A 25,155-nucleotide genomic window follows, 5' to 3' on the forward strand; every position below is an offset into this window, starting at 1 on the left:
AATGCTCATCAACCACCTTGTCTCGGTTTTAAGAATAGATTACTCCCCCAAGTTCACATCTCGACACTCCTCAATGCCACCAAACACAAAGACAAAATCAACAACCAAACACTGCACCTTTAGTGGCTCCCCACCAGCCAAAAGCTCACCAATAAAATCTATAAAAATTAAAACATGGACCAGGAATCACATCTATCACCATCAAACTGACATCACTATCTAGAGCATTCACATCCTCCAGCATTCAAAATCATATAACTGTCCTCCTTCAATTTAGAAACAACATCACTACATAGGTCCATCACAATATCCATCTCGTGTTTATCTTCAACAGTTGCACAATTATTATTGCATGTCTTACTATCACCATCCTCATCTACATCATGTACTAGCTTCTGACTCATCATCATAACATACCTCTTGAATCTCTTCTCCATCATAAAATTCACAAGCTACATGTCTATCTTCATCGCATAGAGTAGAGTTTACCTCCACGTTGAAATGAGCATAAACACAGATACCATCATCTAAGCAACCTGTCTCCTTGGTTAGCTCCAAAAAACAAGGGTATGTTCCCATACAGGTGGGCACATAGGCAGCCATCCACTCACCTTAGGCCATCATCGTCCGATTGGCATGGTGCTTACTTCCGCCTTCCTCTTCGGCGATCCTACAGTGTGCAATGCTTGCCCTTGAAGCTCACACATTGGGTTAGGGACGATGGTTGCCATGGACATCAAAGATCATGACTCAACTTGCAATGCCCAGTTCTACCAAAATTGTGCAGGGTGTTCATTCCAATCGGCCGAGCGATTACCTTGTGGGTCCGTCCTGCGGGTTGTGTGAGTGAAATTCCTATGCGCCACTAGGAATAGAGAATGAGACCTCTGGAAAAAAAAAACAAACTTTCGAGGTATTTTCAAGGTGGAACTACGCTAATAAAAACCGAGTATTTTTCAAAAATTGACGTCCACATCATTCGGTCCCAGACGAGCGCTTTAGCTAGCTATCGACGATGAGCGGTTCGTGTGGAGGCAGGAGTCCGCAAGCCTCGAGGGCGCCAGTTGCTGGTTACGTCGCAGCGTTTGGCTTTGCGATGGAGCTCATTGTTGCAAGTATAATTCGTGTATATGTCATATGATGACAAGGAGGCCAAGTCCAATCAAGATAAGGTTGTGTGGTCCGTAACGTCCGTCACTGCTATCTGGTCAGGCCGTGTACGTGACTCAGAATATATTTGTGTGCAACTTTAAAGGTATTGTTGTCACTTCCAACTTTCGAAGACTTGCGTACACCTCTTAAGTTTCTTCACATCCGAGAGATGGATCAATCTAGCCGTCGATCTGAGATTTGAGAGATTAATTAATCTCTTTTCGTGCCCTAATCGATTCTCTCACAAACTTTACAGTACGAGAGGGTAGGTCTTCTAGTCACAGCAGCTGTGGGTCAAGTGCAGATTGCTACGAGAGGTAAGAGCTTTGCTGTTATACGCTTGTGTGTGCGTGTGTTTTGCAGGAGAGGCGTGCCTTGGCCTGTGTTTATCCCTTGTGGACTCTGGAGTAGAGACCATGTTCTTCTTTCTCTCTCTCTCTCTCTGTCTCTCTGTTTAATCTCTCTGCTTTTCAGTCTTTTTGCTGCGTTTCGCCGTAATAAGGATCTTTCAGTGTCTTCTCGTGTGATTTCCAGCATGCCAGGATGGTGCGCCGGAAGATCAAGATCAAGAGAATCGAGGACGCAACCACGCGACAGGTGACCTTCTCGAAGCGTCGGGGGGGACTGTTGAAAAAGGCTCACGATCTCTCCGTTCTGTGTGATGCCGAGGTCGCCGTCATCATCTTCTCGAGCAGAGGAAAGCTCTTCCAGTTTGCAAGCCCCAGGTCAGTACATAAGCTGTGGCCTTCATTTTTGCAATTGTTCTAATCCACATACCAACAAAATTTATACCAAAAGGGGCGACAAGCTTCCACAACGGACCCTTTCTCCCGTTTTCTCCTTTATAATTGGGCCATCTTTATCTTATGCTTGTTGTACCTTGCAATGACTGGGCCATCTTTATCTTATGGTTGTCGTGGGCCATGGGAGAGTTCCCAAGATTCCATCAAATCTTAGGTTTCGAGCTATGAGTGTACTTACCTAGATTCCCTTTCTTAATTTTACATCATGCTCGTAGGATCTACCTTGTGGGCGTCTTTCCTAATCCAAGTTTATCTATAACATGGGAACATGGAATTCACATAATGCATTTCTCCTTAGCATGGGATTTGCATAACACCAATATGGAATTCACAATCATGCTTTTTTTTCTTTTCAAGTGGGATCCATGGGTTTTTGGATCTACACAAGTTTAATAGTTGATGGACACCCCTTTCTTCAAAATGAGGGCATAGCCATGAATTTTTGAATGTTTTTCCAAGATCTAATGCGTCCATTAAAATTGCTTGCATGTATTTTATGGCCAAAGTGCTCGGAGATAGATATCAAAAATAAAACTTGGATCTAGATAACTTCAACATGGAATTCATGTGCAACACCAAACCTTTAAGTAGAGTTCAAATGAACAAAGGCTAAATTTTGCACCACAAAGCTAAATCATCTTGATCGACTAGTCATGGAGAGAGGGCTTTATCACCTTAGCAATAGCCTTCGTAGCACGCACTACGCATGAGGCACCTTGGCTAGTGGGAGAGCTTGGAGGCTCGTTCCTTGGCTCGAGTTAGATTGCACTTGTGGTGTGGTGTCCACACTTTGGTGGCTATTGGTGTGGTTTCGTGATTGGGACATTATCGTGTGTTCGGCGGCTTCCTAGGGTCGTTTTTGTGCAACAAATTGTGTGGACATCTTGGGCTTGGTTGAGCCCTAGCAAACATCTGCACGGTCTTTTATTTCTTTTTTAAAAACATTATTAAAATATTATTTTTTCCAAGAATTAAAAAAAGACCAAAGCTCCATATATTTTTCAAAAATTCAAAAATCATGTAATTTTTTCGAGGGGTTTAATTCCATGATGAAGACTTTTCTTTGAAGTGTGTTCATGCGCGCTTGGCATCTTTGTGAGAAAACTTCTCGACATCACTTATTTGGGACATTAAAGGACATGACACTTATCATTGGTGGTTTGCACGCAGACTAGTTGGGGAAATACCCTCTTGATACTTCCACGAATACAAATTAATGCATTACATAGATCCTCAAATGCGTCACAATGTCTTTGGCTCACCACATAGGGAGTGGGATCTCGACCGTATATTGGAGCATTTGTATTTTCTCATGTTTTAGGGCTTTACCAAGTTGTGGGCTGATGTCGGTCAACTTTATGGTAGCTTTAAAGCCTTCCTATATAAAGGGCCTCTCTCCCACTTGTTGACTCAACCTAATCCCAATGCATAGTGTCTGAAGCCATTGCCTACTCTCTCCCTCTCTTTGACTCTCTCTTTTTTGTCTATATGATGATCGCATCCCCCTGTGCATACTTTCACATGGTATCAGATGTCTAGGTCCTAGCTCTCCACCTCTCGGTGACCCCTTTGTTCCCTCATCTGCATTTTTTGGATCCAGAAGTGATGCTATGTTTTTCAATAGGTGGCTGCATTTTCTTCTCCGAAGTGTCTTCCACATGAGTGCTTCTTTTGTGGGTTGTCCCACTGCAAAGCTTTCGGCTCTCCACCTCTTAGTGACCCATTTCTTTCCTCATCTGAATTTTTGGATCAAGAAGTGATGCCATGTTTTTCAATAGGTGGCTGTATTTGCTTCTCCGAAGTGTCTTCCACATCAGTGCTTCTTTTGTGGGTTGTCCCTACTGCAAAGCTTTCGGCTAGGCATTCAGGGGCAAGGTACACGTGGCTGTGTTTTCTTATGTATTTTCCCTTCTTCATCAAGTGTTTTCTTTTCTGGTGCTCCTACCTTGCGTTTTCCTCGCAGAGTCCAAGTGCAATCGCATGCCCGGGGGGTGGGTGGGGCTATGTTGGTGATTGGTAGGCTATTTTTACAGTTTGGATAGCAGTGAAAGGTAATTTCTTCACGTTTGGTGCAGCCTGACAAGTGGCTTCGACAGTTCCTCTTCTTCCCTGAATTTCCTCCCTTCTCGTTGGGTGTTTCTTGCCTGGAGGTTTCATGCGGATTGTTTTGATGTTGTCTAGCCTCTTCTTTCCTTAGTTTTCTGAGGAGGCTGATTGGTCTTCTGGCTCTTATCCGTTGATTGTGCTTGAGAGAAGTCTTGGAGTGCTGAGATCCGAGGTTTTCAGGCAGTTTACTTATAGCAGTGGTGTTTCTTTTGATGTGGATATGGCTCCCTTGTGTACAACACATGATGGGAGTTGGGACACATATGGTCGCCAGAGCTTTTTGATGCTAGATCACTTCCAATCTTTTGGATTTTGATGACCTAAGCCCCCCTCCTATTAGCACATCCTCATGACATATGGTAAGTTAAAGGTTTTGTCTCGCGATCTGGGTCATGCCGTCACATCAATGTAGAAGAAGATTTAGAGTCATTGCTACTTGTGTGGGAAGGTAGGACATTTGTCTAAGGGCTTCTTGTCCAAGAAGATGGACAAGGACAAGGGTTAGTCTTCATCCTAGAAGAAGGGCAAAGACATGACACAAGATAGTGATTCAGATACTTCTAGTGACTCATCTAGGGCTCCTAAGGCGCTTCCGACTCGAGAGAACTAGGATGGTGTTGTTTTCTAGTTATACAAATAGTTTTCTCCCGTGTGCTTCCAACCAGAGAAGGCTTGTGGGTGGGAGAGGGGGCTGTCAATAGCTCCTCATTTCTAGTGCATGGGACCCGTGACTCGAAGTTCCAAGCATGAAAAATCTAGTAGGTAAAGATTAATTTTCATAGTTATGGATCGGTTCCGTTCCAAATTCATTGCTTGGTGTAGCTGAAGCTATGGACTGGATGTGTTACAAGTTCATTGTTCAAGGTTTTTTGGGACATGATGTGTTCACATTCCACTGTTGGGATGAATGGAGTTCATTGCACACTAGTGTGGGAATTGACAAATGAGCAGATTTTTTTTGTTGTTTAGGGTGGCATTGTGTTTTGAAGAGACATATTGGGTAAAGAGTACGTAGGTAGTCAAGCTATCACTACATGGATAAGAAGGGGATGGGCTAAAAGGGAATTGAGGCTTTTAGGGGGAGGAAAAATGCATGGGTTGAGGGGTAAGAGGGTGGGTAGTGTAGAAATAAGTGTTAATATCGTAATTGTTAATCCATGCACAACACACAGAAAGAGAATAGATAGAAAAATAATTTTACTGATTTGTGGCCAATGGCGTTGTCATTTTAGGTAACTACTTTAGTAATTATTCATTTTACACACACACCCTCCTTTAGAAGAAGTATTTATGCAATAAGTTGAAAGGTATCATAACACCGAGAGTGCTTGAAGATTGGAACAACTTTGGTGAGATTATTTTTGTATATTTGATTTGTTATTGTGTATTTCAGTAGTAGTTGTCCATCTTACCCAAGCTCTATAATAAAGTGATACTTGAGATTATCATGTTTGGTTTCCTTCTGATGTTAAGGATTTTTTACTAGATCTATACAAGGTTGATTGTCAATGAACAAGATGAAGGGTAGTGGTCTTCCAACTTACAATTCTTGTTGAAGATAACTAAGCCATATACCTCCTTTTGTTGCTAGTCAGAAACTACAAAATCTACTCCCGATCAAAACTAATGACAAAGCTATTGACATTTCCTTTTTAGATTTCCAAAATTCTAGTCCTGCACCCATGGTTAATACAAAACTAGTGGTTGACTCCAAGTCACATCATCCTTGAAGTATTGGTGGAATCTCTCAAGATTTTTATTAAAAAAATATGCATATATGCCATAGATACTGGGGAAGTCCCTTAACAACTTGCTAATGTATATTACGAGGATTATATCGAATTCGAGAAAGTAAACTACACTTGAAGCAAAATATCAAGTCCAGTGTAAGTAACAAGGTACCATAGGCTCTCAAGACCTTGTTAATAAGGAACCATCACCATATCGATAGCCTTAACTTTAGTTTTGGGTGTGGTTTACCATGGTGTGCTTATTAGGCAGTGAGATAGGAAGGAGTGAGGGTTGGCAACCAACAATTTTGGTACTACGTCAGTATGAATTTGTGTTGGGGGATCCAAAAAAGACTATCACGATGATTTTGAACTTCTTGGATGCCCAATTGAAGAGGGTCGCCATCTCTCATGGAAAACACGAATGAAAGCTGTCATTTTTCATAATAAAGGGAAACCAAAGTTGTTACTTGTAGGAATTATATCACTAACCTAAATATCAACCAAATTATTATCTTCCATGATATTATTTGTAGGCATTATCTCTCTACTTCAAGCCTTGTATAGCCATGAGATGTCATGAATTGGTGGAACTTTTAAAACTCGTCACGGAGACTATTGTAACCCAATACAGAGAGTGATAGAGATGACACATCTGTGTGGGCAAATTGTATGATTGATAGAGCGAGGACTATTACATGTAAATTTACTCACAGAGCTCACCGTAGTGGCTCACCACAATGGAATGTAATCTTCACATCCATTTGATATATATTCAAGTTAAAGTGAGCTATTATTATGCATGCAAAAGGAGGGCCTGCTTAACACAGGTTAAAAAGTCTCTTTTTAGTTAACTAGTTTAACTTGAGAAAAGCCCCAAGCTACCAACTAAGCTTTATATGGTGCTATTGTGCCATTAAAGTTATATTTTTGTTGTAAAATCTACTTGTTGCTAATAAACATCAGTTGGGTGGTTGGAGATAAGGAGGCAAATTACGTGCATCTGCTAACATGTAGGCATTTCTGCATTAAGTAAGGTATATGATGAGCTATGGGTGGGGCATGTCTTTCCTCATGAGGCTTAGCTATGGAGGGTTGACAAGGGCCTTACATGTATGTTATCTTTCACTTAAGTTTGCATGGGTGTGTCAATTTGAGAAGTGGTAGTGGTTCTAGGAAGTGAGTGCACGGGCCTACCATGTGGAGCTAGAGAAGATTTAATTAAATATTTATAGTCAAGCCATGTTAATGGGCCTTGAGTAAGACCATCATGAATGCACAAGATGTAAAATCTCCACTCCACTATTGTGTAATTGATTCAGGTGTGACAAGAGTCTTTGACCTTATGCTATTGAGAGTGAGTGGCTCTTTACTTGCTTGAGAGACTCCTTGAGAAAGTGATGCGCTCTAATCTCTTTACCGTGTTGATTGTGAGTTGAACACATCTGCCTCTACACTAAAGAGAGCTTTTCTATTTGTAAGGTGCTCGGGGGAACTTCCTTACTTTGACCCTTGCTACAACCAAGGGACATGCCCCTCATTACCATTAAAGGGACATGCATACCTTTGCTATCACAAAGAGACACCTTTGACTACATGTAATGCATCCAACTCATCCATGATGTCACACGGAATCTCCACTGTTACATTCACATTTAACTTATAACCTTTGATCTTTGAACTATGATTTTAAGGTTACATGCTCCCTCTTAATGGCTAAATGGTTGCACCCTTTATCACTTTCTTTTCAATAGCATGATGGCTTGTACCCAAACGAGGTATACGTTGATCAACAACGCTTCAATCTCTTTGGAAGATTCCTAGCTCTTAGTTAATAGCATACAAAATACACAGGTAGCCGCCACCCCCATCAACATAGTTCATCAGCTCTAAGTGGCCTACTTAATTGTTTGAAGCAACCAACAATGTAGCATAACAATAGCATAATATCTTCTATAGTAAGAAGTTGAGAGAGAGAGAGAGAGAGAGAGAGAGAGAGAGAGAGAGAGAGAGAGAGTCATGTGCATCATGTGCATGCTGATCCTTGAAGGGAAACAAATAAAGAGAAGGTTTTGGACCAGATGTCGGAGCATGTGTTGTTTGTGTGGGCAGGAAAGCCTTGTGGAGTACTTAAGTGGTTGTCGGCCAGGGACATGTCTCTGTCAGTTGCTATAGCTTATATGAATTTTTTGTCCATGGACCTAGCCGACAGTAGGTCGACGAGTCCATGAGAATTTTCCAAGGCCTATTGAAGACGTATATTGCTCATTGTTAGAGGTATTCACTCCTCTAGGGAGTAGGGTCACATAATAGGATGTAGATTAGGTATTTCTACCTTTTGATGGGGCAACCATAGGCTAGCCAAGACCTACACCTTTTTGTACTCACCTCTTCCTCTGTAAGTCCTTCTTTCTCAATAGAGGAACAAGAGTATCAAGGCAAACCTATACCTTTGTGTGCTTCAATCTTGTTTTAGCTTCGTTTCCTCTATGTGTCATGCAGTCACATATTTTCTTCCACACCTCAAATTGTATATGGCTTTCAACATTCTCATGGTTGGATAGGACATCATAGGAGATGCCTTGCCTTTGAGCCACCCATGCAAATTTTACTAGGCCAATCTTGTGTTTGCTCGGATGTCTTAGCATCCTTTGTGAATTTAACTGATCCTCCATGCAAGCCCACTTTTGACAAAATCTCCTCTAGTTTGGCAATAGACTCTGCACACCTCTCTTTTGGCTCCATGTTCCATACATAGTTGATGTGCAACATGAGAAGCTTGTCTAGTATCCTAAGCCTTGCATGTAGCGTAGGTGAATAGACACGATGAAAGGGATATCAAGCATTGGATCCCAGTCTTTATCAATTTCATGCTAATTCGGGGGAAGATTTTGATTGCACCTCTTGATCTCGTTGGCCTATTTGGTGCGTGCTTTGCCTTCTCCTTTTGTCTTTGTGTTTTTCTCTTTCTTGCCTATCTACTTTACATTCATGTCTTTCTTTTCCTTCTTCTTTGCATCAACTTTGTTTTTTTCCTTTGCCATCTTCAACTCTAGTGTGGTAATAGTACATGCATGTGAATTTTGAGTTTGCCCCATGCATGCATGTACTTCAGTGTCTTTAGATCACCTGTCAAGTGCCACTCAATGTTGAATGTGTTGATGCTGTCCACCTCTAGATCCATCCTTGTTGATTGTTGTTTAGTCACATTTGTAATTGAATTCCTTTCAAAGTACCATTTGAGTGTATCATGTGATTCCAACAACACCTGAAATGCAGCCAACCACCAAATGTTTTTCTTAGATTGCACAACAAAATATTCCTTCTCTTTCTTCTTCTTTTTTGTTTTCTTTGGTATTGTACTGGATGCACTTTCATCATCAATTGGTGTTTCTTGCATTAACTAATCTTGGTTCGGATCCAATGGTATCACAACTTCATCTTCAAATGTCTCTTTATCACTATCCATCAATGTCAAGGTTATCGTCTCCAACTTGTGACCTTTAACCACTTAGCATTCATCCAACTTGATGACAAATACAAGTGTACTGTCGCATTCGTCATAATATATACATATATATATATATATATATATACCTAGATGAATCCAAGAACATGTCCAAATTCACCTTTTAGGAACATGCATGTTATATACTCATGGTAGTCAACCCACAAGACTTTATAACTATCACCTCCATTATGCAAAGTATGGACTAGATACTACGACATCCCCACTAACGTCCTCAGTGCCCGTAGAACTCTGTATCAAGATATGCTCTCACACACGCCTTTCACGCACGCACTTCACGCACGCACACACATAAGAGCATATATTCACACAAAGTCCTTCGTACTAGGTTTCTGTCAAACCTCTGGAGATGCAGGGCAGACTCAGCCATAATGAAGCCTAGCACTAAGGGAAGTAGCAAATAGAAAGAATTAGTATAGCAAATAAGTAGTTGATAGGGCAAATGCACCGCTAAAGATAGAAAAGAAGAAGCACAATATCAATTGGCCGCAACTCGGACGAAAACTTCACAATGTGAAATCTGCATGTTCGCTAATACAGCTGAATTATATATCTAGATGAATCCAAGAACATGTCCAAATTCACCTTTTAGGAACGTGCATGTTATATACTCATGGTAGTCAACCCACAAGACTATATAACTATCAACTTCATTATGCATAGTATGGACTGATACTATGACATCCCCACTAATGTCATTAGTGCCCAATAGTGGGTGTAGAACTCTGTATCAAGATATGCTCTCACACATGCACTCCACGCACGCACACACATGCACGCGTGCACACACACACACACACACACACAAGAGCATATATTCACACTAAGTCCTTCGTACTGAGATACTGTCAAACCTTCGGAGATGCAAGGCAGACTCAGCCATAATGAAGCCTAGCACTAAGGGAAGTAGCAAATAGAAAGAATTAGTATAGCAAATAAGTAGTTGATAGGGCAAATGCACCGCTAAAGATAGAAAGAAGAAGCACAATATCATAATACTCAATCATTGTCCGTTGAATCGTTAAAGGAGTGCTCCTTCTGCTCCCTTACGGATAGCTCAAAGAATAACCTAGGAAAAGAATAAATAAAAATTTAAATTGATTAATTGATGTAGTAGATTCAAACAAGTATGTGGTGAATTTCATATGTACATTTAAAAGTGAAGTTATATACATAACGAAGTCATGCCACAAAGATTAGTGATAATAATTGTTGGGCACCAAAAAAGATGGAGATTGTCTACACTTTAAAGTATAGTAGTAGAAGAAAAAATAGAGTGATTGCAGATCTAGTTCGGCACCGTCAATAGGCAAGCGGCTGGCACAATATGCGACTAGCAAACATGTAGCATAGCTCAAATTTAGCATGGACAAGCGGGCAGTGCACCAGCTAAATGAATGCCGACTAGCTGTGATACTAATGTTGAGTCTTGGAGTGGATGTCTTGCAAGGTGAGCACACCACACACACACACACACACACACACAAAGTTGAGTTCAGAAATGTGAGAGAGAACGATGCTGGAAAAGTACTCATGTGATAATGATGAAAGTACAAGGTACCAATAGTCCTGACTCCTAGGGCAAAGTCTCCAACACATTAGAATGTGTTCACATGAGGGAAAACCCCTCCTAGTACAGGGTAAAAAGTACCCATGTGTAAGACTCTTCACACCAGGACTTCCTGGAGGCTAAAGGCTAACATAAACGAAGTAACATTTTGAAAGGGGGGTGGAGCAGCTGAAAGAGGATCCATTGGGTACATCTTACCATCCGTCCATAGATCAATTCTCTTTCTTCTATACTTTTCAAGTCGATATCTGTGTAAATCCGACCACCTCTAGTACTTGGGAAGGCTTGCATACTCATAGTCAAGATCTACATGCAATCTAAATTTAGGAGGCTTGTTAGGGATATTTTGGAGAGGCATTTTGCATAGTAAGGGAGATAAGAATCCTAGGAGTAGTCTCAAGGGAAGAAAGATGGCATGAAAAGTTCAGGGGAGAGTGTGAAATGCACGGAGAAGAAACTGCAGATAAGATCAAGGAGGAGATCACACAAGAAAAAGCTTCATGGAAGTGTGCAGGTTGCATTGAAGAAAAGTGGCTCGAGGAAAAGCCTTGGTGAGTGTTGTAGGTAATGCAAATGAGAGGAGAGGCATGGGTGCAACTGTGGGGTGAGAGCATGCATAAGGGAGAGATGTGGAGTAACAAGATTTTGGATAAGCTTCTTCTGAAGAGGCGTTTGGTAAGCTCAAGGTCTTGAGCATAGCATGGGAAACATTCATAAACACCAAAATTAGAGTGTATGTTCTCAATTGTATGTGAAGTGCTCTGGATAGCTTAGAGCAACTTCCCTACGACTCTGCTTCTTATATTAGTTAAGTGGCAGTTATATATTATTGATGGTTTACACAAGTCCTTTACATCCAGTCCCTTGGGCATCACAAAGTGTCTTTAAATTATGATACTTTATACACAGCTTACGTTTCTTTGTTAATTATTTTTATCCTAATTTAAGTACTTTAATAAATATTCATCTTATTGTTTTCTTTGTTAATTATTTATTTTTTAATCCTAATTTAAGTAATTTACTAAATATTCATTTCACGTATAGAGGCAAAGAGTGTGATCAAAGGAAGGGGTGTACAAATGTAGAAAATGAGAGGAAACACTAGTCCTCATACACCATGTGCATGCAAATTGGAGGGGAGCGAGGGTAACAAGGGACATTTTGAGGGGAGGGGATTTATTGAGCTACTATGTGGAGGATCCAACCTTTATAAGTATCTCAAATGGTCTTTGTTTAAGAATCGTTGAGTATATTAATGGTGCCCTTTGTCAACAAAAGTGCTACAAAATATATTAGTATCCTCTTTCAATATAGGGGCTAGATTAGCATAGACATAATTACAAGAATTCCCTTGGACAAACCTATTTGAGCAAACCGATTTCTCCACACCCTTATATAATGAATCTCCACTATTATACTAGCAGCGTCCTTTCGGTCATTCCATAGTCTCACTCCTTCTAGCTATAGAGAAGAGAAGATCATCATAAAATAAAAAGTAAGAGTATTTAAGCAAAGCTTAGGCTTTAAACCATGAAGGAGTCGCACATGGACAATATTGTTACAATTTCCTTGGGTTTTTGCTCTATCATGTAGAGTTTTGCTGCTACCTTCTACCTAGGGTCTTACATAAAGACTATCTGAAGAGTTCTAAAATTTACCTTAATCATAGGTTTCAAAGTGATGAACTATCAGTTGTGTTAATAATCCTAAAATGGGATTGATTATGGTGATAGACAATGATTAAGCAACATAATTAAGGTGGATTAAACCACACTAAAAACTCCATGAGAGAGAGAGAGAGATTGCACACTCAACACTCAATTCTATTCTCTTGCATATCACAATGAGCCATACAATGATATAGGCTTTCTAGCCTTATTCCACTTTACACATCATCATGCATGTGGCACTCCCTTTTCCACTCTTTTGGTCAATACTCACACACCATACAATATTACATGTGGCATTCCTATCTCACCACAATATCTTGCACCTCTAGGGTGCTTTCCCACATACACACAACACCACGATTACATCTCTCAACACCTCCTCTTAATCGAGGTGTCCCACAACTCACCCATCATCCATCATCTATCACCCATATCAATGTATTGCACAAATGCAATCGCTACCTCTCAACACTTCCCCTCAATGATACATTGGAGTGTCCATCAACCAAACATGTGTGCGCGTGTCTACCATCTTAGACACCAAGTCCATTTTGAGCCGATTCGCTCATAGCGGAACAACCGAGTCCGATTTGAACATGGAAGTTCGGGTGGGAACCAACCCATGCGCATGCACCTCACACGTGTATCGCTCATGCACACATCACAACAACCATTTTGAGCTTCTCGGTGAGCTCGGGCATGGCAACCCTCATACCATGGGTGAATACAAAAAAAATTCTTGTTTTTGAGCACACAGGCTCGGGTACGGTTACCCCTAAGTACATGGGTGATTTTTATTTTTATTTTTAACAACTTTCATTTTAATCGTAGTCGAGCAGGGCACCCACATAGGAACAATCCTTTGAAATAGGTTATAAAAATCATCCATGTGAATATATGCTTGTTTGGAATTGTGTGAAACCATCCTTCTCCAAAGAAAAGTTAAAGGATAGATCTTTAAGTAGTTTTTTTGGACTACTGCTATGCAGGATAAAAACTTAAAGGTTTTTTTTTAATAAATAAATAAAACCTTTTATTTGATAGCGCACACCTGTCGGCATTAACTACGCCGCTTCCTCTCCTTCATGCCAAATTTTTTACAGAATCTCGCTAGCTGCACCGCTTTGAATGCTGCGACACGCTGAGGACACTGTCAGCTTCCTAAGTCCACACGCCGTCCTGCTACAAACCGGGCTCCACAAGTTAGTGGGCCTTCTTCGCCTTCTTCTTCTCCAGCATAACCTTTCTACTATGTTCTTGCCGCCGTTATGGTACTGGATTGTCGTTGCTCGCTCCCTTGCAACATATACACCTCTTCCTGCAAATCCCCATGCAAAAATGCATTCTTTACATCCATTTGATGTAAAGGCCATTGCTTTAACGCAACCACTGCTATCACAACTCTCACTGTTGCCATCTTGGCAACTGGGCTGAAAGTTTCCTCATAATCAATGCCATATGTTTGCGCATATCCTTTGGCTACCAATCTAGCCTTGTACTTGCTTATGCTTCCATCACTGTTATGTTTTACTTTGTACACCCACTTGCATCCAATGGCTTTCTTGCCTTCAGGCAATTGCACTAAATCCCATGTCTCATTTTCATATAGTGCATCCATCTCCTCATCCATAGCTTTCTCTCAACACACATTTCCAACAGCCTCATCAATGCATGTGGGCTCTGATACCGTGTTAACAATCGTGAAATGGGATTGATCATGGTAATAGACAATGATTAAGCAACATAATTAAGGTGGATTAAACCACACTAAAAACTCCATGAGAGAGAGAGAGAGATTGCACACTCAACACTCAATTCTATTCTCTTGCATATCACAATGAACCATACAATGATATAGGCTTTCTAGCCTTATTTCACTTTACACATCATCATCCATGTGGCACTCCCTTTTCCACTCTTTTGGTCAACACTCACACACCATACAATATTACATGTGACATTCCTATCTCACCACAATATCTTGCGCCTCTAGGGTGCTTTCCCACATACACACAATACCACGATTACATCTCTCAACAAGTTGGCCTTCCCCACTAAGCATATTTTCAATGCGTGTATCTTGTTGAGGCGATTCAGATTTCCAAAGGCTTCACATCATTGCTCAAACGATTGCATGATTTTAATAGGATTAGTAGTTCCATCATATTTACCCATAAGCTTAGGAATCTCTATGGCCAGGGTTCTCGATGAAAAGCTTAGAATATCAAAGTTAGAGAATGACCATCTATTAACCTAAGATAAGAACTAAAAATTAAGTATGGAAATCAAGCCATTGACTATTAGAATTACCAAACACCAAATCACACCATAATTTCCATAGATGTAAATATGATAGCTCCAAATATGAGATTGCTTTCATTAGTAGGGTTGAATACTTTCTCTAATAACCAATGTGATCAAGAAGCCCTTAGACCTAGCACACCAAATACCCATCTGGAGAGTTGTGTCTATACACTTTTGATAGCTGTTAGGCACCTCCAAATATCCATCCAATAAGTTGTGTCTATACACTTGTGATAGTTCGGCTTCCCTAAATACCCATTTAGAGAGTTGTATCTAAACACTTCTGATAGGTGAGCACCGCTAAAACCAGTGCCAATAACCTTCCAACTTGGACCTACATCTCAAGCACATGCCAGAATTAAAGTTTCTCTCGTCAACTTTAGCTCCATGTGTAATGCTACAAATAATATACCTTTCTCATGAATGTGTTTATTATTTGAGGCAATTTGAGCTCCAAAATGGTACTACACTTGGCTAGACAGGTTTCATTCTCTCATTTGAGGTTCCACACCTTGTTGATGTACACATCAATTTTAATATCCCCGAGGTATAGATTAAAAGTTTGGGTTTGATCAAGGGTATCCCCTCAAGCTAGAGCTAGTCATTAACCGGGTTATTATCCCTCCTAGAGGGGTTACCCCTCAAAGATTCTACTTTTCCCATGGCCAAAGAGATCACATTTAGATCTCTCCTCTCTTTGTTGTACATGGCACTGACTTGGCAGCTATCTCTCCACCCCAATAGAGGCCCATCCTAGAAGTGGATTATCTATGTGTTATTTAGTCTCCTTGCAACTGCATAGCCGCTCGAGGATCAAAGATGAAAGACCACTAAATGTGTAGGCTAAAGATGAAGTTGCCAATGACCCTAGTATCATCCTTCCATTCAAGCAAATATTGGGGTACCTTCCATGTGTTAATTAGGAACTGACAGAATGGAGTATTCTTAAAAGCTAGAGGTGCAATAGAAAATATTTTATCCATCCAAGAGAGGTACCTCCATGTACCTTTTACCTTCACCTCAAAGGAACTTGGTAGACTATTATACCATTCACGTATTTTTTTCTTTAAAAAATCTCTGATATCTAGATCTTAATCATTACACTTTGTCTCTAGGATCTACGATTGCTAACTAAATGAAAGTTTGTTTTGGTGCGTAGTTGCTTTTTATATTGTGTTACTAAAGTATAATTGCTAAATTTATATACAACAATTGGTAGTCTCTCTAGCTTGTGTCTCCCACTAGTTGAAATAACACACTAGCTAGCACATTAAATGCTTTCATGAGATGTGTCAATCTGTCAAAACCCCACCGGATCTCCTCGTAGAACGCTCTTGGGTTGAGACTCGAAACCTGCAAACAACAAATAAACAAGAAGGGGGTGCAGGCTTGACTCACCTCCCAACCATGACAGCCGTGGGCAAGCCCACAGTCTTGGCTATCCCCACCAAGCCACGAGCTGAGCTAACTAGGTTGACGTACCGACCAATCTCTACCTCGCAACGTCCCATACCACCACGAAGCTACCCTCGCGGGCCTCGGCTGCGTAAAGTAGGTGCACGTCTGCACTAGATCCAGGCTCCTGACCATAGAGCTCTCACAAATCACGCGAGACTCTATATGACTAATGACTAACCTTGGCCAACCTTTTATAGGCTCTTGGCCGGTCATCGGGCGTCCACACTTGGGTGCCTGCCTGTCCATACCTGGGTGCCCGCCCGTTAGTCTTTCCCTAACTCAGCTCGCCAATCAGCTTGCCTAGCTCCAAGCTTCCCCAAACCTCGAAGCTAGTCTTGTGTGTGTGTAGCACACGGTAGATATACACTGTGCACATGACATACTCCCCTTCCTCTAAGAGCTCACTAAAAAGCCAGGGTAATCTCTCTGAAGAGTAGTCAATGTCTCCTATGTAGCGTCCTTCTCAACACGATCCTTCCACTCGATCTTGTATTCCGTGATAAGCGTATTACGCAATCTTCTTTCACGAAATCCAAGAATCTTTTCAGAGAGATTACCCTGGCTTTTTAGTGAGCTCAGGAGTGATCTCTTACAGGAAGGGGAGTATGTCATGTGCACAGTGTACATCTACCGTGTGCTACACGCACACAAGACTAGCTTCGAGGTTTGGAGAAGCTTTGAGCTAGGCAGGCAGATTGGCGAGTTGAGTTAGGGATAGACTAACAGGCGAGCACCCAAGTATGGACGGGCGGGCATCCAAGTGTGGATGCGTGATGACCGGCTAAGAGCCTATAAAAGAGTGGCCAAGGTTAGTCATTAGTGATAGAGTCTCGCGAGATTTGTGAGAGCTCTATGGTCTGGAGCTTGGATCTAGTGCAGACGTGCACCTGCTTTATGCAGTCGAGGTCGGCAGCAATCTCGAGGCCCGCGAGGGTAGCTTCGTGGCGGTATGGAATGTCGCGAGGTAGAGATTGGTCGATACGTCAACCTCGTTAGCTCAGCTTGTGGCTCGGTGGGGACAACCAAGATTGTGGGCTTTGCCCATGGCTGTCATGGTTGGGAGGTGAGTCAGGCCTGCACCCCCTTCTTGTTTATTTGATTTGTTTGTAGGTTTCGAGTCTCGAACCAGGAGCGTTCTACGGGGAGATCCTTTGGGGTTTTGACAGATGAAAAGTGTGTTTCACTAACGATAGCGTCCTGTGTACCCCAGAGTGTCTAGTAGAAGGGACGTCGTGACACTCCTTAAGAATCTTGGACCGAATGTCCGAGATCTGTGGTACCTAAATTTTGTCATTACGGAATAGTAAACCATTCCGAATCATCCATTGGCCTCCTACAGCCTGAACAGTAGAGTGCTCAGTCATCGAGTCTTGGTCAATGAGCTCCCGTCCTGGATCTTCTGCCAAAATGGTCCAAAATAACTATCAGTCCTGCAAAGCCCTCTGAATGACTAAAATAAGTCAGTAGAAATCTCGGTGAACGACAAAGTATTCACCTCTCTAATTTGACTAAGCGCATCTGCAATACTATTCATGGACCCTTTCTGATAACGAATCTCAAAATCAAAATCTTGCATTAACTCAGTCCAATGAGCTTTCCTTCCTCTCAAATCATCCACATCACACACATACTTGATTGTCTGATGATCAGTCTCAATACCACAAACTTGGAGCCATATAAATAATGTCTCCAAACCTTCAGAGCGTGAATCACAGCATAAAGCTCCTTCTCAAGGGTTGGCCAACGAGATTGAGTGTCGTTTAGCTTTTTACTTTCAAAAGCAACAGGTCTACCATCTTGAAATAAAGCAGTCCCGATGGCATAGTCACTGGCATCAGTTTCAAGAACATAAGGCCGACTAGGATCGGGTAATGCGTTATTCCAAGTGATAGGCTGATTTGACTTACGTCCACGACCTTTCAACAAGTCGGTCATCGATAGTGTGAGATGAGAGTACTCCCGCACAGATTTTCGAAGAAAAACAACAAAATCGAGAAAAGAACGAAGTTGTTTCATTGTTCGCGGTATAGGCCAGTCCAGAACCTTCTGAACTCGGTCATAGTCAATGCTCAATCCATCTCTAGTGATCTTGTGTCCCAAGTAAATGATTTCTGTCATAAAAAACTAACATTTACTTAATTTAGCATATAGTCGATTCTGTCTTAAAATAGATAAGACAATCGTGAGGTGTCTAACATGATCCTCAAGAGTACGACTATATATCAAAATGTCAACCAGGAACACCACAAATTTTTCCAAATGTTCACGAAAAAGATTGTACATCATTTACTGGAAAGTGATTGGAGCATTGGTTAACCTAAAAGGTAATACTAGAAACTCGTAATGGCCATACCTAGTCCGAAAGGCGGTTCTTTCATACGTATCTGGTGATAGCCAGTATGTAAATCTATCTTCGTGAAATATTTCGCTCCTGCTAACTGGTCAATCAGGTCATCTGATCTAGGGAGAGGATAACGGTTCTTAATTGTCAGCTTGTTCAGTCTCTTGTAATCTATACACATTCTCCAGGTGTTGTCCTTCTTTCTCCTAAGCAACACAAGTGCACCCCAAGGTGATTTACTTGGACGGATCTGGCCCATCCTCAAATAATCTTCATTTTGTTTAGCCAACTCATCTTCCTCAGCTTGGCTCATCCTGTAAGGTGGAATACTGACAGGATGAGCACCAGGGATCAAGTCAATACGATGATCTGCTGCCCTTTCAGGTGGTAAACCCGATGGCAGTTCCTTAGGAAATACATCTTGAAACGAATCAAGTATCTTCTGTAATTCTTTGCTTTCAAACACACTTAATTCATTGACATCCATGGAAGGGATGAGAAATGAAGAAAGTGGAATCAATACACAATGGAAAGCGGTATACAAAGAAGAATCCATTATATTTTCAAAATCAATTGTATTTACAAGAGGTCCCTGAGAGGGACGTACACAATCACCTAAAATACTATATTGGGTGTTCCTATGCTGAAAAGAAAAAATATGACTATACCAATCTATCTGGACTTGAAGAGTCTTAAACCACTCAATCCCTAATAACAAGTCTACATTTTCTTGGTGCGTAACATAGCATTCTAGTGTATCTTTGTAGTCCTGATTTCGGATAAGTAGCATCTCCACCTTTCGATCCCATACTTGCCTTCCCGCAGGTAGGCGTACCTCATAGGTATGATCGTTGGGTGTAGTATCAAGACTCAATTTCTGCACAAGTTTGTAGTTAACAAAATTGTGTGAGCTGCCAGGGTCTAGAAGAATGTGGATTCTTTGGCCATTCACTTCTCTATAAACTCGGAGAAGATCATGCAAGCGAAAAATTTTAGAGCTGAACAAACAATCAGAACATGAACTAGGGCAAGAAAGTACAGTAACTGACGTACCTGTCAGAGACAACTGGTTAGTTGCCTTTGGCTTGGGTCCTGCGTTGGTCTTTGCATCCTTTTGCTTCGGGCACTCGTTACGCATGTGTCATTTTTCTTCGCAGATGAAACAACGTCCCTCCTTCTTGAGCTTCAAAGCTTTAAGGAGTCGTTTCTTCTTCGCTAGTGTCGAACTTGAATTCTTCGAAGGTTGGTCCGAAGACTTTCCTTCAGTCGTGTTAGCCATAGGTGCGGAGAACTTTCTTTTATGCTTGTTCCCCTGCTCGGTAACGGGTTAAGACTTGGAAGAGACCATTGTATCATCATAGATACGAGCTGAATGAATGGCTTCGTTCAATGTTTTGCATTTGTTATTTTTAACCTGTAAACGGTACGAGTTTGGTAAACTAGCTACAAAGAACCCCAAAAGAGTAGTGGGATCTATTTTTGTAGCTTTCATCTGCAAGTCCCTAAACTTCTAGAGGTAGACCTCATAAGTGAGGTGCTGTGAGGTCATGGTCAAAGCTGTAAACCGGGCAACATCATGATCATCCTCTTTCTTGAGGAATTCCTTCTTGAAGATGTCTTCGAATTGTGCCCAAGTCGTTGGCTTAGGGTTGAGTTCCTTTCACCAAAGCAAAGCTTTGCCTGAGAGGAAACCTGCTGTGAACTGGATCTTTTTTCCATCATATGGATGAAACTGAAAATGGACTTGCCACTTATGTAGCCAAGTGTCCATGATCTCCTACCTGAAAGAATAGAGAGGGTAGTGGTCAAGAGAGAGATAGAGTTCTGCAAGGCTTGCATCTGGGCGGCGATTTGTGCCTGACGTTCCGAAGAAGAAGCTTCGAGAGTTACTTTAAACTCTTAGAAATCTGATTTCGACACATAATCGTCAAAAAGATCGGCATCGGTATCTTTCGTAGCCAGTAAGCCTTCGCGTTCGACAAGGGGCTCCATGTGATTCTTGGGTCGACATCTTGAAGAGGGCAAGTGGAGAGAAAATTCGATCTTGCACAAGAAAAGTGCGAGGAAACTTGAGAGCTTGTGAGCTTGAAAACTTGAGAGATGTGTGGCAAGAAGTCCACTTAAGGGGTTTATATAACCTTCCCCAAAAGCAACTTGAGGTTTTGCTTTTTGTGTTATATATATATATATATATATATATATATTCTGGTTTCTTAAAAAAAAACATACCTTTAAACCTTAGAGAGGAGTCTTAAACTCTAAAAAAAAAAATCTAAACTAAAAAAAAACGAAAGCAACCCAAATCGGTGGAATGCTTTTACTATTTTTTTTTCGCTCCCCTCCTGGATTTAGCATTGCCGGCGCCACATGCTGTCGTCAGCTACGCTGCTGTCGGCGCCGCCCTTCGTGCAGGTGTTCATGGCTGTCTGTGCCAACCTACGTCAGCCTGCGCCTAGGCTTGGCCACTTGCGCACGGCTGCCTGCGTAGGCCTGGCCTGGGCGCCTACCTTCGTAGGCCTTGGCGCCAGCCAGCATGGCCTGGGCGCCTGCCTGTGTAGGCATGGTCGCTTGCCCACGCTAGCTTGGCCTGCGCCTTCAGCCTATACGCCTGCACCTGCAGCACGCGGCCAGTAGCACACCCGACTGCGCATATCCGACAAGCGCTTCTTTCGCTCTCTCTCTCTTTCTCGTAAAAAAAACGAACATGCTTTCTTTTTTCTGTTTTCTCTCACAACTTGTTCATTCGATTGCACAGACACCGAATCTAGCCTTCTTCTTGCAAAACAAATCAACCCTACTAGACCACAATCTCTACCATCACGGGCTCCTATGATGAAAAAGCAACATACTTAATCTGAAAAACAGCAGAATGCACAGAAAAAACAGCAAGCTTCTCGAACTCATACCTTGTCTTCGACCTCTTTTCTCTACCTACCGACTTGCTCGTTCATGAGGCATGCTTTGATACCACTGTCAAAACCCCATCGGATCTCCTCGTAGAACGCTCCTAGTTCGAGTCTCGAAACCTGCAAACAAACAAATAAACAAGAAGGGGGTGCAGGCCTGACTCACCTCCCAACCATGACAACCGTGGGCAAGCCCACAGTCTTGTTTGTCTCCACCGAGCCATGAGCTGAGCTAACTAGGTTGACGTACCGACCAATCTCTACCTCGCGATGTCACGCGAGACTCTATATGACTAATGACTAACCTTGGCCACCCTTTTATAAGCTCTTGGCCGGTCATTGGGCGTCCACACTTGGGCACCTGCTCGTCCATACTTGGGTGCCCGCTCGTTAGTCTTTCCCTAACTCAGCTCGCCAATCGGCCTGCCTAGCTCCAAGCTTCCCCAAACCTCGAAGCTAGTCTTGTGTGCGTGTAGCACACGGTAGATATACACTGTGCACATGACACAATCAATGCAAGAGGGTACAAATGACCTTATCCAAAGATAGCATGGTATTTTTGTGCTATGTACAAGTTTATGAGAAAGAAAGAAAGAAAGATATATTACGCGTCTACTAAAGACCCAATGGGCCTATGAGACCAAAGTGATACAATAATGTCCATGGCATATCTCATCATGGAATGGAAAATAAAATAGAAAGAAAACATAAACATAGCTATCTCACTTTTAGTATGGAGGTTTTACAGAAACTCAGTATGAAGGCCTTTGTGTGAATATATGCTCTTATGTGTGCGTGTGTGTGTGTGGAGTGCGTGTGTGAGAGCATATCTTAATATAGAGTTCTACACCCACTATTGGGAACTGATGACGTTAGTGGGTATGTCGTAGTATCTAGTCCATACTATGCATAATGGAATTGATAGTTATAGTCTTGTGGGTTGACTACCGTGAGTATATAACATGCATGTTCCTAAAAGGCTAATTTGGGCATGTTCCTGGATTCATCTAGGTATATATAGCTATCTCACTTAGGTGATACAAAACTATTCATCATGGAAACTCATCATGGAAATACTAAACTCATCATGGAAATACTAAGAACATAGAAACATCTCCGAGTAGATGGTATACCACTCTCCAAAATATCAAGCATGGGGCTAATGAGTATGGCTGAGAGGTCTCCCTCAGCTATGTCACGTGGAAAGGTAGCTCGATGGTGGTGGAGCATGTCTTGGATGTGGAGATGATGAGGTGATCGTGGTCAACAGGGGGGCCGGGGGCGTCGGGCATGCTGGAGTGTGGAGGCTCGGTCTGAGGTAACTGCTCTCAGGTGAGGTAGGTCCGGAGCAGCACGTGGAGGGTCCACAAGATCCACTATATCGGTGTCCTCCACCTCCTGGGTCCGGAAGAAACTGGTGATGGTTGGCTGGCGAGGGAGGGGGCGGGGTGGCAGGGGCTGAAGCTCTCTCAAGAAGGTGTCCTTGTGTTTATAGAGCTCAAGTAGGAAAAAAAAGAGAAACAAAAGTTTTTCTCAAAAAAACTCTGATATCTAGATCTTGATTATTACACTTTGTCTCTAGGATCTATGATTGATAACTAAATGAAAGTTTTTTTTTTTTTTTTGGGGGTGTGTAGTTTCTTTTTATATTGTGTTACAGAAGTATAATTTCTAAATCTATATACAACAAGTGGTAGTCTCTCTAGCTTGTGTCTCCCACTAGTTAAAATAGCACACTAGCTAGCACACTACATGCTTTCATGAGATGTGTCAATCAATGTAAGATGGTACAAATGACCTAATCCAAAGATGGCATGGTATTTTGGTGCTATGTGCAAGTTTATGAGAGAGAGAGAGAGAGACTAAACACCAAATATAAGCACACAACAAGTAGACCTAAAACTCTTGTATATTTATGTAAAATAAAAGATTACAATTAAATGTTTCCCTACAATAAAATGATATGTAAAATAGTTTTACTTGATCTTAGCCCGAGGAGACTTTGTTAGGACCAAGTACTCAGGTCAATGATATTACATATCACTTCTAGATTCTCCAATCCACTTGCTAATGTGCATTTCTAGTTGTGAGCTTTAGAATCCATGAGATATGAAATATTGAACCCAATTATCCTTTTGAAAGAGATCCAAGGGATCGATCAGTTATCCCTTACAAGTTGAAATTATTTTTTTTCCTTCCAAATATTACTTCACACATGGAAGGCGATAGTTGTGTGGTGGTTGTACACACCTTAACTCCTATAATATGCTACCTTGGCCACCCAAAATGTTATGCATAACCATGCCAAATTGGTCGATTATGCTAGTAGGGTTAGGTGTATCACATTCTCTTCCACTAGAGTCACAACTATGCCTTAGCTATTTCATACAACTCTCATTGAATCTCTTAAAGGAAATTGGCTACTTGAAGTTATAAGAATTAACTTCTTAGTCCTACTTAAAAATATAGGAATTCACTTCTTAGTCATTGCTAAGGCTAAGATTCCTCATGACCTTGTGACCACCACCCACACCTACATGTTATTTTCTATGAGATCTCTTGATGAAGTGCCCTTGGAAGCAAGTGTTAACCCTTAAAGAGGATCATCTTTTATAAGATCTACCAAAGTTGCCTCCTACTGAGAACACTCTCAAACTAAGTTCTAGCTACATGTGAATCTCTACATATGATCCACAACAACCTTGGCTTACTTATAATTTAGATTAAAAATTTCACATAGCTCCTTAAAACTATTGTGCTGACTCTTAATTTTCCACTACCATTGGGTATATCATGTGCAAGACATGTGCAGGCTAATTCCCAGGACTCATCCTTGGAGGGAAACAAGATAAACAATTAGATTAGAATCAAAATTTGGAGCATATACTGCCAATATGGGCAGGAGTACCTTGTGGAGGGGGTCTGGAGGCTATCAGCCAGTTTATGAATGAGTATATATTTGTTGACTACAGCATGTTGCATGTTGTGGAATATATTTCCAGGATCTGGCCGACAACATGTCGGCCATTCCATAAGGTAATCAAGGGCCTATATAGGCATGTTTGCTCATTGTTAGTCATTCAGTCCTTTCTTGGGTTGAGTCATAGATTTTGGTTTAGCTTAGGTGTTTCCACCTTTTGATGGGCTACAATACTTGTGCAACTTTTTGTACATTATGAATATATTGAATACTCAACTATATCCCTCTCTTCTCTCTATCTTATGTATGTGTTTTGCATCAAACATGTTCCAAGATAATGTTTAGGGCTGAAAGAAGACTCCTCGAGCTTCACTCTAAATCATCATGTGGATTAGCATGAAATTAGCAAGAATCACACATAATGCCCAAATGATTTAACCTTTCACCAAAGGATGGAAATAGCCTTCCATAAGCCAAAATATAATAGCTCAAGGCTCCAAAGTCCATTCCAAAGTCATATGATCAAAAGATACAAATGAGGATCCATGAGCACCTTTTATACTTGAGTCCTATGACCATAAACCTAAGCTAACTATTAAAGTTGTTACTCCATTACAAACCATCCCTTCCCCAAAGATTTTGTCCTCAAAATCTATCATGTGTAAA

General features: G+C 41.4%; 1 protein-coding gene across 2 annotated transcripts in view; it reads left to right on the plus strand.

Moving 5' to 3' along the window:
* The first annotated feature begins 1,236 nt into the window (after positions 1 to 1,236).
* Positions 1,237 to 25,155, plus strand: part of LOC147621221 (agamous-like MADS-box protein AGL19) — a 61,679-nt gene continuing 37,760 nt past the window's right edge. The window contains exons 1-3 of one of the 2 annotated variants that reach the window (XM_086823943.1): positions 1,237 to 1,255; positions 1,409 to 1,469; positions 1,687 to 1,877. In XM_086823943.1, the coding sequence (XP_086680069.1) occupies positions 1,696 to 1,877 (182 nt within the window). In that variant the 5' untranslated portion in view covers positions 1,237 to 1,255; positions 1,409 to 1,469; positions 1,687 to 1,695. Of the gene's footprint in view, positions 1,256 to 1,329; positions 1,470 to 1,686; positions 1,878 to 25,155 lie in introns of those variants that run through there. The other variant, XM_086823942.1, reaches the window with a different exon arrangement.

The sequence above is a fragment of the Cibotium barometz genome, chromosome 30 (assembly GCF_041138505.1).
Source record: "Cibotium barometz isolate CiBa-2024 chromosome 30, ASM4113850v1, whole genome shotgun sequence".
NCBI lineage: Eukaryota > Viridiplantae > Streptophyta > Polypodiopsida > Cyatheales > Cibotiaceae > Cibotium > Cibotium barometz.